The following is a 15,143-nucleotide window of genomic DNA, read 5'->3' as shown; positions in this document are numbered from 1 at the left end:
ACTGTACTGGTGCATCTGACGAAAGCACTCTCATACTGGTAGCTACATTACTAGTTAGTCAAGTTTTAAATTGAATCATGCTGGAATTTCAAAAAATGTTCACTTAACTTTTAAAATATAATATGTGGTAACTTCTTGCTATATAAAATTAGTTTGTAAAACAAATCTACAAGTAAAACAGATCAATTGTTGGACATGTTCTGCAAAACAACAGTGTATTTGCTCTCATGCATTTTTCAAATACATTTATAAAAGTGATTCCTAGAAAGTCTGAAGAAAATCAACAAAAGTACAGATTTACACATTACATACTGATTCTGATCCATGTGAATTTAGAAGCACTGCAAGGAACACATATGCTTCTTTGGAAGATAAAAGAACATCAGAAAATAACACAATAATACACAGAAAGAAGGCTTACAAGAACTGTAAGCAGCAGTGCTTGAATTTTTGGGTCAGTCAGAACTTCTTCATCTAGGAGGACGTTTGACTCAGAAACAGAAACTTTTCGAAGATGTGGGTGTTGCTGTGGTGATATTCTCTGGGTTTCTGCCAGATAAAAAAGAGCAGCTCATCCAAAGAAAAATGTACCCAAATCAAAATAAAACTAGCTCTTGCACAACGAATTCAGTTATATGCAAACTTCAGAGTTCAACAGAATTTTCATAAAGTATACAAGCAACAATTATGCTGTAATACTAGTGGTGCTAGGCTGTCACATGGGATGTATTATCAAATGGGAAACAATAACCCCAATTTCCTATTTAGTGAAATACAGGCCCAGGGGTGGTAAGTAACATATTCAGGGTCAGGCAGCAGACTGACATCAGATAGAACAGAAGAACCCTGGTCTTGCATTGCAATTGGGGATGGGGGCACAGGAAGCAGATGTGGGAGAAGATGAAGAGAGGCATTCTAGGAATTATGTCACATTTCATCTGCAAAAATTTGCAGCTAGGGCTTAGTAAGTCATAAAAAGTCAAATTTTACTTATTTCATTTCACTCCTGTATACAGTACTTTATAGCTGCCCCTTATTCTGGGTCTGCAAACTGAGCAACTCTAATTCCAATCTCAATTGCCAGTGATAAGGAAGACTGTATTCTCCACAAGCCATTATTAAGATATTTCTCCCTTACCTTGTAGTACCTTACCTAATCAAATAAACACTGAATTTAGAAATAATCCTTTGTATATATATACAAAGCATTTATAATTATTCTGAAAGCGTTAGTCCTGTTTCTCACCCATTTCATAATCATTTTCGGCTACTCTCCTCATTTTGGGAGGCGTTGTGATTCCAGATTCCATGTCTTGCCTTTTAGGAGCCTTTGTGTCCGATATCAAATGGTCAAAACTTTTCCTTGTACCTAAAAACAATTTATCACGAAATTAAAAACATTAAACCTAAATCCATACACTTAAGTATTTCCGATTTTCTGGCCAAGCTATCCTATCTACAATATACTGATAGGAATCTGGGGACATTTTCACCATTTCCAGGGATGGTAAAGAAAATATGGTCACACCATGCCGCTCTCCATCACAGTTTCCAAAATGCTTCACAATACATATGAGGATAGCATGCAATTTATTCCAGTATGTAAGCTGTGGGCATGCTATGGTTTCCTGGTCAACACATCACACTGAATAAACATGCCAAAATGTGATTACTGTAAAGGAAGCAGTAACAGGATTGTAATGAAAGAAATGCCCCTCTTCTTCCATATATGCCACAATGTAAAAGGGTAACCAGAAGTTATGCGAACGAACTCATATAATTTCTTTGATACTAAGACTTGCTTGTAAACATGATGCACTGAGAAGCCAAGTATAAAAGAAAAAAAAATGATTGCTTCCAAAACATCTAAAATGTTTTGGGACCATTTCTCCCACCGTAAAATAGAGTATTCAGTATAGCAACGAAGCTAAAGTACTCAGCTTCTTGGTTTTATTGACAGAGGGCTGGTGGCAGAAAATTAGCACTATGAACCTTTAGTATCTGGAATATCCTTTTTCTTTTTTTTGCTTCTCCCCCCCTGATCAAAAGAACGTAATTACTCCTTTTTAATTGTAGTGTTCTCTATTTGCATTTTGTAGAAACTACATACATTCCTCTGAATTGGGGAAAACCACTTGAAGTCAGAACAAATACAAGTATAATTTTTCTCTAGTAACGCTTCCTGGGGTATTCTGTAGACAAATTAGTAAATTAGGTATCTTAATAACCTAAAAGCTTTTTAGTGTTTGCTTGTGAAGGCTGCCCCATATCCAAACTCATGGATTTTCGTGTTCGAGGACTTATCTGTCCCACTGTCGGGTAACTGGCAGCCAGATGTCTGTCTGATCCCTTTGGTGATGACCATGGTTGATTTTCCTTTAGTGTCCTGAAATTGCAGAGAAATTAAATTAAGAAAATCTTTAAAACCGTTGCACATTTAGGCATTAATTTTTAAGTGATTAACTTAGTACATGTCCTGAAGCTCTCAAAAAGACACAGAATTTTCTTATAGAATATAAATGAAAAATGAGGTGAAATAAGGTCTCGTAGAAAGGGGTTAGGAAAAAGACTAAGAACTTCCAAAGAATTTAAACTCTGAAACAGCTTCAGAGATCTCAAAATTAAATCTATACGAATTCAATACACAAATTCCACTGTGACTCTTGATCACAGTAGCACACTGGTCAGGAACCAGCAATATGTAGTTGAACATTAACTTAGCTTTTTTCATGGGTTTTAGTTTTCTATATACCACAGGTTACCTTTTTTACTAAAGGAAAGAGATATTGGAATTTGGATAACTTTTATTATCTGTAAGTCAGGCAACCAACCTATAGCTAGTGTCACTGTGATGAATGGGATATGTATCCATAGGAACATTTTCCATTGAAACGTCTGTCAACAAGAGAGACTTCCTATGTTTTAGGCTGCAGCGACTTCGAACTTCCTCAGACACTGTGAGCAAAGCTAAAAATTCAAAGAAAGCTAACGTAAGTTTTCCATGGCGGGAACACATTAAAGAATGTAAGCAACAGTCCCTCAATTTAGATTTTTTACTTAGTACAAAGATGACCACAGAGATGTAATTACACCTTACTGAAATGTACAGATTAAAAGTAGGTCATACAAAAAGAATTATATTCCCCAGCCAGTTAAAATTACATGACTTAAACATTTGCCCTCATATAGTCACAATTTCTATTTCTAGACCACTAGAAATATGAATGCTCTAAAGCACACACTCCAGTATTTAAACCAAGAAACCTTCAGCCTCACTCAGGTATTTTCAAAGTTGCACAACAGGGCCTGTGCTGGCAAGACTTCAGTCCACAAGGAACTGTGGATTGATATACCCCACGCTAACCCAGACTCTTGTCCATCTCCAGTTACAAGTTTCCTTTATATTGATACAACCATAATCAACCCAATAACATAAGAATTCCCACAATTCACTCATTTCAGTTAGCACAAGTTTAAAAGAATGTTTGTTTGTTTAATTTTACCTGCTAGGTAAGCCACACTCTGGGTGTTCACCTCAAACTTGTCACAATTCCTATGTTTGTTAACCAGAGCTAGTAGTGTATGTAAAATCCTTACTGTTCTTGCTACAGTGGTAGGAGAAGGATGCCTGTATCCTAAGAAATGAGGTTAAAAAACAAATATTGTATTTAATTTTTGAATGCATATTTATGAAGCATTAATATTTTTAAAATATTTATAAATATTTTTCAGTGTGTCCTCAGGACGCTTCATATAAAGGGTAAGGAAATACAATGCTAACAGAAATTGCACATTTCGGACTATTATTTCTGTCCCTCCGCATAAAAAAACACAATTACAAATGTCTCTGCATATATTATCTATTAGCTCACAAATCAGTCTTCTAAAAGAAACGATGAGCCCAAATAACAGGCACACATAGAAAGTATTCTTGGAGGAAGACATAAGGAACTGCAGTAAGTGAAGCCACACACTCCTGTGACAGCAAAGAATTTATGTCATTTGCACTGAAGACCTTCATAGGATATGCATAAAGGAAACCCAGCAAAGTCCTTTAGTCAAAGAACATTTAATTTTCAATCTGTTCTGTGACCTGAGTTACTTAAAATCCACCACCCACTTTTTCTCCCTTTATTCTTGGGCTTGTATTTATTTCTGAATTAAGAGTATTCATGTAAAAATGAACAGCAACATCTATATTTACCTTTCAGGAGGTGTCCCACTAGTGCGAAGTTGAAGTTGGAGTTGAAATTTAGCCCTACAAAATGATCCATCTGCTTGCAGTGCCATTCAAGTGGTCTCCTGATCTCCATAAACACCTCTTCTGGGCTCTGACCCAGAAAAATAAGACACAAGAGTATTTCATACAATCATACAATGGTTTGGGTCGGAAGGGACCTTAAAGAACATCCAGTTTCAAACCCCCTGCTATGGGCAGGGACACCTCCTACCAGACCAGGTTGCCCAAAGCCCCATCCAACCTGGCCTTGAGCACTTCCAGGGATGGGGCATCCACAGCTTCTCTGGACAGACTATTCTAGTGCCTCACCACCCTCACAATAAAGAATTTCTTCCTAGTATCTTGTTTCTTTGAAGATTACTCCTCTACTCATTTTTTTTTTTAAGTGACAAAACTTGGTAATTCTAAGAGTTTACAGGAAAATATCAAGTGCACTCTTGATTAGAATGTATCTATGCATTTCTGTTCCAGTTTAGAACAGAATAATAAGAGCTTCATCTCTGCTTCTTAGTTTACTGCTGGTGTTTTGCAAGTTTGCAATGCAAATGTCAGTTCTAGTTGCTTGAGTACTGTTCAAGAGGACAAGGAATTATTTTTTTCTTTTTAACAGATCTAACTGCTTACATAAACGAAGGGTTAATCACAGCTGGTTACTAACAGAGGGCTTGCTTACCTTATCATTGAACACTCGAAGGCTATCCAAGGTATGCAGATTCTGTTCAAGTAGTGCTGTACCTGCTGAGTACAAGTTGACTTCATCTAGCTGCAGTACTGCCATAGCTACCCAGAAGAGGACCTTGTGCATAGGGGAGTCCTGGAAGGAGAAGGAAAAGGAAAAGGCCGTGATTCCACTTTCAAGTCAGTTCCTGTAAGTGAAAGACAAATAGAATTGACATGTTTTTGTATATGCATTACTAACGTTGTGGCAGAGGTTCTGTTCTCAAACACGACCATTCCAACGAAACAGGTGTTCATATGAACCCAGAGTGCTGATGCACTTAGCAGGTGAATAGCAGAAAGCAAATTAATTTCAAGCCTTCCACTCCCTCCCCTAGAAGCCATCCCTTCTCTTTTATACCCCTTTCATTGCTCACAAAAATGTCAGATGCATATTGCCCTACATCAGACTGAAAGACAGCATCTTTTGTTATCAACTCGGAAGGCAGGTTGAAAGTGAATTGCAATTCTGCACATATAACTGGCCCAGCAATTCAATCTCCAAATCAGAAAATCAGGCAGGAAGAGCCGGCATTCAACAAATCCTGGGTCCCTTATGCAGCCGATTTTTCAAAGAACTATCTAGCAATAGATACACGAGACTTTTTGTTGTAATCTTCCCTGCCTAAAACCACATGCAGGAAAATGCGTGATACAGGCATGGAAGGCTTGTAAAGGACGGTCACATCACTCATTGGTTATGTGTTTTAAGGGTAAGCGCATGGTACACTAACAGGGTGGAAAAAAGTGCAAGTAGCCTATCAGAACTGTTTGCTCTTGTTAATCTTAAATACCACAGTGCCATCCAGATGGCACACAAAGACTGTCTGTGCAAAGCTACCAAGTACAGAGTGAAACAAATTGAAGTAAAGATTAGCCAAAGACTTCTAAAAAGTTTGTTATGTACATGAAAAGTGAAACATGCATATTAAATCAGCCATTCAAATACACCTGGTAGGATTATTATTTTTTTTTTAGCACATTTTCTAATGTATTAACAAATGAGAAGCTGCAGACCCATTCATGCTCCCCAGAAACCCCCTTTTAGAACCGTGCCCTAGAACTATATTCTTTCAGACGTGTGTGACAATGCCACTCCACTAGAAAATTTTAAGGTGGTTCATTAACAGTGCACCTATTGGTATGCCAATCAGTTCATACAGCAACACACAATGGCTGAATTAATACATTAGACAAGACTAAAATTTTTTAGAAGCCATGATCAGAAAGACATGTATTAGGAATTACAGATTTGAAAGCCAAGACTGAAAATCTTTTGGAGAGAATTACTACAGACTATGGTATAGCCTTTGTATTGCTGTGGCCCAGTTTGGTGAAGCAGAACAGTACAATCTAAAGCTTTTTTAAAACTTGCCCAGGTCCCATACCCAAACATCTGTGACACATTTCCCATACGTATTACTTTCAAGCATGAGTCATAACAGTCACAGCAATGAGGTGTGAACATCAGATGCCACAACACTTCCTTATATTTTTGAAGTTATACTTGCAATTATAACTTCCATTTACAAAACACATTCTCTGTTTATTCTAAAAATCCAGTCGTTTACCTTATTAAGAAGAGGCTGCAGCTTGGTGAGTGCTATTACGGTAGCTTCTATTAGAACTTGGCTATTGTAATTGTCAGGGCCTTTTAAACAGCTCTCAAGTCCCTTTTTGTAGAAAAAAAAGAATAATAAAAAAATAGAACCCATAATTAGATTTTACTTTGTAAAAAAGATGAAAGCTTTAAACAATAACTGTGGCTCTCAATTAATTAACACAGCTTAATTTTTCCAATTTGCAAGGAATTTTAGAAATTATGATGTACACTAGTGATATATTTGATATATTGATATTATTGCTGTAAACAATTACAGTGTGTATTACAAAAAGAAGAGTGCAGGACAGGATGCAACAACTACAAAATAACTCTTCTTCAGTTCAGATGCTGTTTAATTAAATTTTATGTCCACAGAACACTAATAAAGTACTTAAGGGAAACTTAGTTAGCAGACTGTTTACCTCCAATAGAACACAACCTTATTTAGAAAATACGGGCATTATTACCAAGCTATGTAGCCCATTTCAAAATTTTCTTATATAAATGTTATGCTTTCCATTGTATTTAGTTGTAACATACTAGATTATTAGCTTCCTTTAAAAAAAGGAACTTGTGAATAATGTGCATGCAGATAGATGCCTTATCAGAAAATTTCACATTTATTTAAATACTGACTTTTCTGGATCAAATTTTAAGTGTCTCAAATTTTAAGTGTCTCAAATTTTAAGCTCAATATTCAAAACTACTGTTACTCTAGAAATAGCAGCACTGATGAAACTTACTGCCACCAAATTAATTAAAAATAGAAAGCCAGGCCTACAAAGACTAAATTTCCAATCAGGTAGCTCTCTGTACAAGAATATGTTTGAAGAAAGTATTTATTGTCAAATTATAATGAGTTCTATATTCGATGGGAAAATAAAAATTTAGTTATTTTATGAGTCACAAAGGAAAACAGATATAGACCTATATACCTTGCTCAGAATTCGGATTATTTGTTTTATTTGTCCATGAGAGACACGCTTACTTATACAGCCAAAGACAACAAGTGCTCTTGGCTGCAAGGATGGATTATATTGGAACGCAAACCTGTGAAGAAACAAGAGTACACTATATTAAACAAATATACAACAGGCTGTATAATGAGTTGTTGACAATTCTAAGTGTACTACACAGGCAGTTAGGGGTTATGTTTTGAGGTCTACAACATACTTTTGAGCTAGTTCAGTCCACTGGTCCAGCCACTTGCACGTTGGAATATCTCTCATACAAGCCTAAAAAAAATTATATTGTTTGAATATGTGAAACATGAAGAAAATGTATTATTTTCAGAGAATCATAGAATGGTTTGGGTTGGAAGGGACCTTAAAGATCATATAATTCCAACCCACCTGCCATGGGCAGGGACACCTTCCACTAGACCAGGTTGCTCAATTTTAATTCAGAATATTCAGTTATTTTATGTCTCAGAAACTACTCAACTACTTAGGCGTTCATTAACACATCATGGGAGGTACATCTCACTACACTGCTTGCCTGTAAAGAAGGGTAAGCAGTGCCATTCTCCTTTACAGATAATGACTTTTGTTTTGAACCACATACCTCCATGATCTCCAACAAAGCTTCAGTAACTGTTTCCAAAGAAGTCAGTGCAAAAGTCTCCCTCTCATAGGAACCAGGTGAAAACGACCTGTCTCGATAGCTGGAGCGGAAAGCTATCACTGCAGCTGATTTCACTTTGCTGATTCCAAACAGTAAATAAAACTTGGGCAGAGAAAACTCAGTCAAGCTCAGCCTTAAAACTTGCTTGGTCTCCTCTGTTGAATAAATTTTTACATATTAGAGTTACAACAATGAAGTTCATTCCATATTTCAAACACACTTAGGCTCCCACAAATACTAGATAGTAGTAGATAATCATCCTATGCACATTCAAACACCGTTTTCTTTGCTGCTCATCTCAGAACAACTGTGGCCTGTCGTATGGACTGTTAAAACCACAGCCACCAGGAAGATGCAGTCTGAAAACAGGTAGGAAGAAACTTGTCTAAAGACTTGGTTCTCTGAGGCTTCTCCTCATATGCATTAGGAAAACAGAAACCTGGAGAGCTCATGGTTTGAAAGACCAACATTACTGTAAAGTTCAAACTGCGATCAAATTATGGTTTTGGCTTCGTTACTACAATTAACCCATTTAAATCAGAAGAAAACAAAGACCCTGCTATTACTGAATATTTTTTACAATTCTGAACTTTCATTTAATTTCAGTGTACTTCTAATTTACTGTTGGAAGGCTTAACTTTCTCTTTGTGTATCCTAGCAAAGCTTTTCTTTAAATATACATAGATATCTCTGTGTGTGTGTGTACACGTCTATTCACATACTCACTCTGTCAATACACAGATATAAAATGGGCTTTCAGATACTTAAAGAATAAGATTACATAAACTTTTTATTTTTTTCTTCACAAAATCCAGCCTGGTTGTATACTGTACTTCTGTAATAAGAAATGACAGCTACATATTTGCTAGCATCAATTATTTTAGGACTGCTGAAACATAGCCATATGCAAAATTCTTGCCATGTAATTTCACAATTTCCTTATGTAATTTATATCTTTGTTACTCCATTACGCAACCATTCAAAAGATGCACATCAGCCAGTTTTAGCACAGATAAATTTTTTCTTTAATCTTTATTACTGAAACTTACTGATACGTACTTTCTTCCCTTTTTCAAAAATCCATTATACAATATATATGACACACCTGCTCTAAACAAGACAGTCATACTTTAACTTCATGCTCATAGTTATTCTAGCTCATATCCTCATTCTGGTTTGTACACAAGCTTAATAGCAACACAGTATTTTCAAATTCTCAGAACATTTGAAAGAGAGAAAGACAACTCGAATATTTCTGAAACAAACTTAAGAAGCAATCGACTTAATCCAAAGTCTGATAAGAACTTACCGCTAAAGTGAAGCTGAGAACAAGTGCACAGAGAATGAATGATGTTGATGACAAGACCATGCGTAGAAGCTCTGAGAGAAAGGGGACCAGTGGCCACCAATAAAGTAACTACATGAAAGAGGTAGGGGAGATGGGCTGCCACATCCAGAGAATTGTTAAAGGAGAGCATCAGCATGTAACGTGCTAGAATAGCAATATCATCCCACATCAGGTGCTGTTCCAATGTAGGAGTTGGGGACAGACAAGTCTTATCGATTATTTTACACATTCTTCCAATCACCTGAAAATAAAGCAACCATTTTGTTTCAGTTAAAGAGCAGAGCTCAACCTTTCAGTAACAGCCATTACACATTAACATTGGAATTATTCTATTGCTTGGAACCTGTTTTATGTTTTTTTTCATTATTTCCTGTACCGAGTCATCAGAAAGCATATCAGTGTCACATTACCATTTAAGGTGAAATTACTATATAAGAAGAAATTAAGGCAAGGAGGGAACTCACTTTGCTTGAAACCAACTTTACATTTCCAGAAGCAAGTGCTACTGCTGTGTCTGCCATAACCTCCGCTTTTATGGATCCTAAGCCCCCTGTGGCACTAGTCTTGATGAAACTGTCCAGAACTACATCAAGGAGATCTGTTATCTGTCAGAGAAAAATAATTCTTTGTCATTCCCAGTGTGGTCAACATAATTTTTCCACAGTAAATCGCCCTTTGTTTAAGCAATCATATTTTTTAGTTAAAGATACATAGCTACTATAAATTGAAGCTATGTTTTTAATAATATGTTGTCTTTTTGGAAAGAAGCGTAATGTAAAGATTAGAAATGTAAAGATGAATTCCATTAGGTTTTACTCCAAATCAAAATTCTTCACAACTTTGGAAGCACTATGATATGGTTTGTATCTTACTTTTTTTTTTCCATTTTAAAGTATAACTATGCAGAAAATGCTGCATCTAATGAGAAGAAACCGGATATGAGGTGGAAAAAAACCACGTACTTCCAAGAAATAAGCAAGATCCTACCTGCTAAAGATTTTGCTTAGAACACTCATCATGCATGAATACAGCAACCAGTAAAACACGTTTCTTCTTGTGTATGAAGAACCAAAGCTGACTAAGTGCACTGAGAACTCTCTCTAAATGTAATATGCAAGCTAAGATTAAAAGCTATTTCAGTATTGGTTGAAATTCAGCTTTCACTGTATTATAAAAATTGGTTAAGATTCTGGATCAACAAAATCAACAATAAAATTCCCCACTGACTTCTGTGAATTTTTTCATTTTTTATTTCATGTTCTCCACATTTACCTGTTAACAGATTTTCATACTACACATAATGGTCATATTCATCTCAGTGTGATTCAAACTTCCAAAATACATTGATTTTTATCAGTCCAACTGGATCAATCAAGAAACTACACTTATGCATCCATTTGACAGTTCTCACATTCTCCAAGAGCAACTTTGTGATGCTGTGCTGCATCAGTTCGGATGACAGTTAAAAAAATAATAATAGTATGACAATGAGGAAGTCAGCTTGCTTGTGAACAAGCCTGGTCATGGCAAATAAAGCTGGTCTCATTTATCTGGACACTTATTTCATGAATGGCATATGAAAACAGCTTTCTTTTTTTTTTTTTTTTTTTTTTACTTTGTGTGGAGAATAGGGACAGTATTTGGTAAGTATTCAACTAATTATCAACAGAAGGATTGACGCTGCTATTTGTAATCAAAATGCTTCAGTTTTAAAAGTGCAAATAACAAAACAGAAGAAGTTCTTTCACCGCCTTAAGCCTAACATATCTGAATGCTAGCATTCGGTTCTATCCATTCAGTACCCACACATTCAGGAGTTTTGATGAAGTAATTACTACTAACACCAGATATTTCTAATTTTCAATTCTCAGTGGGGGCCAGGAACAGAGTACTAGAAGCAAGAGTTCAGAAATGGTTTTATGAAGTATTTTAAAGAATGGAAACCTCAGAGAACTTGCTCATGACTCTCCACACAGCGGATATACTTAGGTCATGCCAAGTTCCATTTTGTCTTTTTGCATTAATATTTAAGTGATTAAAAACTCTATAATTTTATTATAAACAAATTGCAAGAAATCATGCAGAATTTGTACCTGTCCAAGACTTCCCCATATCTTAGCCTGAATGGAAGGATACATCTGTTTTTCGTTTATTGTCATTGTTATTAGCTTATCAAGAATAGCAGTGACTCGCTGGCGCTTAGCATCATCATTGTGTTTACAGAATCGGACCAGATTGGACAGCCAGGGAGTCATATACTCCAGACAAAGATGTTTCAGTTCAATACCTGAAATAAAAATTCACTTTGTAACAAAATTCAGCACTGATCTCTATGCATAGGTAAATAATTATTTGTGAGCACCTTTCGGTTTTCTTCTAAAATAATTATTTTCAGATTCGAGCAAATAATACTGGGCAAACAGACAAGCTTCAAAAAGAAACATACTATAACAACAACATCCAAGAAACATTCGTAAGAATCTGGCAAGATTTTGACATTTTAGTATCTTACTAAGAAGTGTGACATAGATGTGTACATTTAGGCACACAATAGGCAGACTATTTAAGATAACTTCTTTTTAATCTTGAGAATGTATTCTAAACAGCTTCCAACAGTATAGTCAGAGCTGGTTTATGTCTATAAGAAAGGGATAACAAAAACACCATAGCAGAACTTGATAATATCTCTCAACTGTAATCTATCTGAAAGGATTACATTTGAAAGAAAGGACCACATAACTCTTTTGTCAATGTATCTGCTGGAGTTCAAAACCTCATGGACCTCTTTTTTTTTTTTCCTGCAATGTTTTTACTCCTGGTGTATGAAACAAGTAATTTGTATTGTGATCTCTGAATTAATTTAATTGTCTAAATGAAGGAGATGTTTGGCGAAACTTGTTTTAACTTCAAAGTTAGAAAAGCAAGGCTTGGGCATTTTTTTTTTTTTAAGAAAAAGGATCTGCTTCATCAGAAAGAGTACATTCAAACATACAAATCAAAGTAATGTTTTTACTCCAACAGATACCACTCCAGTTCATGACACTGGCTTAGTATTACAGAACTTGGTTATTAAGAAATAGATAAGTAATTTTGAAAATATCTAAAACAGCTCAAAGAAGCTTTTTTAATTTAAACTTACTGTGACTCAGCCACATAAGGATGCTTGTTAAACTTGAGAGCTACCAGCTTAAATCTTTTCAAATTCATGGTTAGCATTGAGGAATATCAGTGTTACTTACTAGATTTGCTAAATCCAGAAATACACTCTTCCAAGAACTCTAAGGTAAGGTGTGGTTCATTAGCTGCAAGGGTCTTACTAATAGACACAATAAAGAGTGTGTTGTTGGCAGGAATACACAGACCTGAAGTTTCCAGTAACTGGCCCTCAATCTTTAAATTAAAGGTACAGGTTAAGGCACATAGAAGATTATAGGCAGCAGACCTGTAACAAAGCAAGCAGTGTGACTTGTAATATTTTTCTTGTCTGTTTTAAAATATATACATTACACTAAAAGATCACAGTAATATCATTTTCAAAATCACATAAGCATTGATAATATCCAGTACTATATTTAAATCCTGAACTTCTTTCCTGCATCACTTAAGCTTTAGAGACAACATTACTTTGGACAAATAATTACATTGCTACTTTTTTAAAACAACTTCTGATAAAGTCAAAGAGGATGCTTGAAGAACTTTGTAATGGATTTCTCAGAAAGGCATTCAGTTCCAGGAAATTCTAGGTATTTCCAAGTGCACCTGAGCAACAGATTGCCAACAGCCCCAGAGGCTCCCATTGAACCAGGACCCATTTAGAGACAGCCCTCTGACAACACCCAAGAGCTTGCTCTAAGAGGTACAGCTCCCAGTTATTAAACAAGAAGTTCAATACCATGAAAATCAAATGTACCTAGTAAGCCCATATTGCAAAGCATAAGTTTTTTTCTCCCTCTTAAAGAGAAATTAAGCTACCTATACACCTTCAGTTACTCCACCACTACATATTTCTTTCTTCACCTATACAAAACGCAATCTTTGTTGATATTAGTAACTACATTTGGTAGAGCTGTGGTGAAAGCAAAATTGTGTTGTTCAAGAGAGATTTGCTAAAATTAAGAAAATCTTGGAAGAAAATCACATTTTTATCAAAGTTGATATTAATTTAAAAGATCAGTACCGCAAACTGGGGTCTGAGCTTCCCAAGTTGAGCAGTGCTATGTTCAGTAGTGTTCCGGGGACATCTTTAGGGCGAATTTTAGTGTGCTGTGGGATGGAGTCTGGTTGCGACAGCTCCCACCGTGTCCGTATATGAATAATGGACCTCACAATGGCTTCACACTCTTGATGCATGAAAGTGAGTGGTGTGCCCTGGTTGGCAATTGTTAAGGTAAACTGATTCTCATCAACAAGACAGATTTCCTCAATTTCAGATGCGTAGTATATATCATTTAAAAACACTGTCTGTCCCAGGACTCTTGTACGCTCTGCTGATGTCACCTGCACAGCTGTTGATCCAACCTTAAAAAGAGAGAAGAAAAATGGTTCAGCACCTATTGTTAAAGAAACAAAGAGAGAAAAAAAGTCTGATATTTCTATTTTATGAAGATAAATATGTGAAATTGTAAGAAATTAAGTTGTGATTCCTCCATGAGACAAGAGAATTAAGACAGTAAAATCATACTCAAATTCTTATTGAAATATAACAGTTCACTAGGAACAGCATGAAGAAGACTTACCTTAATAGAAACTTTGGTGTCTTTATGAGCCAGTTTGAGAGCATTGTGAAATACTTTCAAGTCCTCTTCCAAAGCCAAGGTAGCTGCTGGGAGTTTCTGCTGGTCATGTTCAATGTGCTCTGCCAGCTTCCCCGGAGAGTCTATGAAAATAAGCCTTTTGCTTCCTTTCAAACCTGTCAAGAGTCTTTCATGGTATTTGGTGTATTCTCTGACCCAAGAATTACAGTTATAAATAAAAACTGCTGAGACATTTTCATAAGCAAAGCCTGGAAAAACTACAAACCATTTAGAAAGAAAGTCTGTTTTAAAACGATTACTGGGGCCAGCATGCGTGAGGTCCACTACAATTTCATATGGCTTTGCATAGTATGGCTTCAGAGTTAGCAGGACGTGGTATATCAGTAAATCTCCATTGATCTGACCAGTCTTGAACCTGTAAGAAAACAAGACAGACACTGTTTGGTTTGCCTTTTAAATCCACATCAAAACATTTTAGTAGTGTATCACACAGACTACAACGCTAAAACAAACTGATCTTTCACATAGTCCTAAAAATGTCAGTCTCGAGCACTAATACAGGATTGACATCCATAGCCTAAATTCTGCCATGGCTCATGCGCCAACCAAGTTTAGAGCCCAATGGTGAAGCTCCACTTGGAGGTAACTCAACTTCATTTTGAAGTGCCACACAATCTACCACAGCCAGCAGTCTCTAGACAGACAGAGGTTCATTCAGCATCTCCAACAAGAGGAAAAATAAAACCCATGCTGGAGAGGAAGAGCTCATCGATCAGCTCAAAACTGTAAGAGCTGAGGGTTTCTTTAAAAATAGAAGTAAAATAGCAGACCCGCAAACTCTTTTTTACATTTATACAG

General features: G+C 36.1%; 1 protein-coding gene across 3 annotated transcripts in view; it reads right to left on the bottom strand.

Moving 5' to 3' along the window:
• NF1 (neurofibromin 1) overlaps window positions 1-15,143 on the bottom strand; it is a 98,380-nt gene that overhangs the window by 13,988 nt on the left and 69,249 nt on the right. For 2 of the 3 annotated variants that reach the window (XM_083806095.1, XM_083806096.1), the window contains 17 exons: window positions 14,268-14,700; window positions 13,709-14,049; window positions 12,771-12,973; window positions 11,625-11,818; window positions 9,996-10,136; window positions 9,493-9,772; window positions 8,124-8,338; window positions 7,734-7,795; window positions 7,496-7,610; window positions 6,529-6,630; window positions 4,914-5,054; window positions 4,205-4,331; window positions 3,504-3,635; window positions 2,832-2,967; window positions 2,229-2,386; window positions 1,247-1,369; window positions 422-549 (listed from right to left, as the gene is read on the bottom strand). In XM_083806095.1, coding sequence (XP_083662221.1) covers window positions 422-549; window positions 1,247-1,369; window positions 2,229-2,386; window positions 2,832-2,967; window positions 3,504-3,635; window positions 4,205-4,331; window positions 4,914-5,054; window positions 6,529-6,630; window positions 7,496-7,610; window positions 7,734-7,795; window positions 8,124-8,338; window positions 9,493-9,772; window positions 9,996-10,136; window positions 11,625-11,818; window positions 12,771-12,973; window positions 13,709-14,049; window positions 14,268-14,700 — 3,031 coding nt within the window. Of the gene's footprint in view, window positions 1-421; window positions 550-1,246; window positions 1,370-2,228; window positions 2,387-2,831; window positions 2,968-3,503; window positions 3,636-4,204; window positions 4,332-4,913; window positions 5,107-6,528; window positions 6,631-7,495; window positions 7,611-7,733; window positions 7,796-8,123; window positions 8,339-9,492; window positions 9,773-9,995; window positions 10,137-11,624; window positions 11,819-12,770; window positions 12,974-13,708; window positions 14,050-14,267; window positions 14,701-15,143 lie in introns of those variants that run through there. The other variant, XM_083806097.1, reaches the window with a different exon arrangement.

Source organism: Anser anser (assembly GCF_964211835.1).
Source record: "Anser anser genome assembly, chromosome: 20".
In the NCBI taxonomy this organism is placed as follows: Eukaryota; Metazoa; Chordata; class Aves; order Anseriformes; family Anatidae; genus Anser; species Anser anser.
Note: the sequence above shows the minus strand (reverse complement) of the source record. Positions and strands in the feature narration are given on the sequence as shown.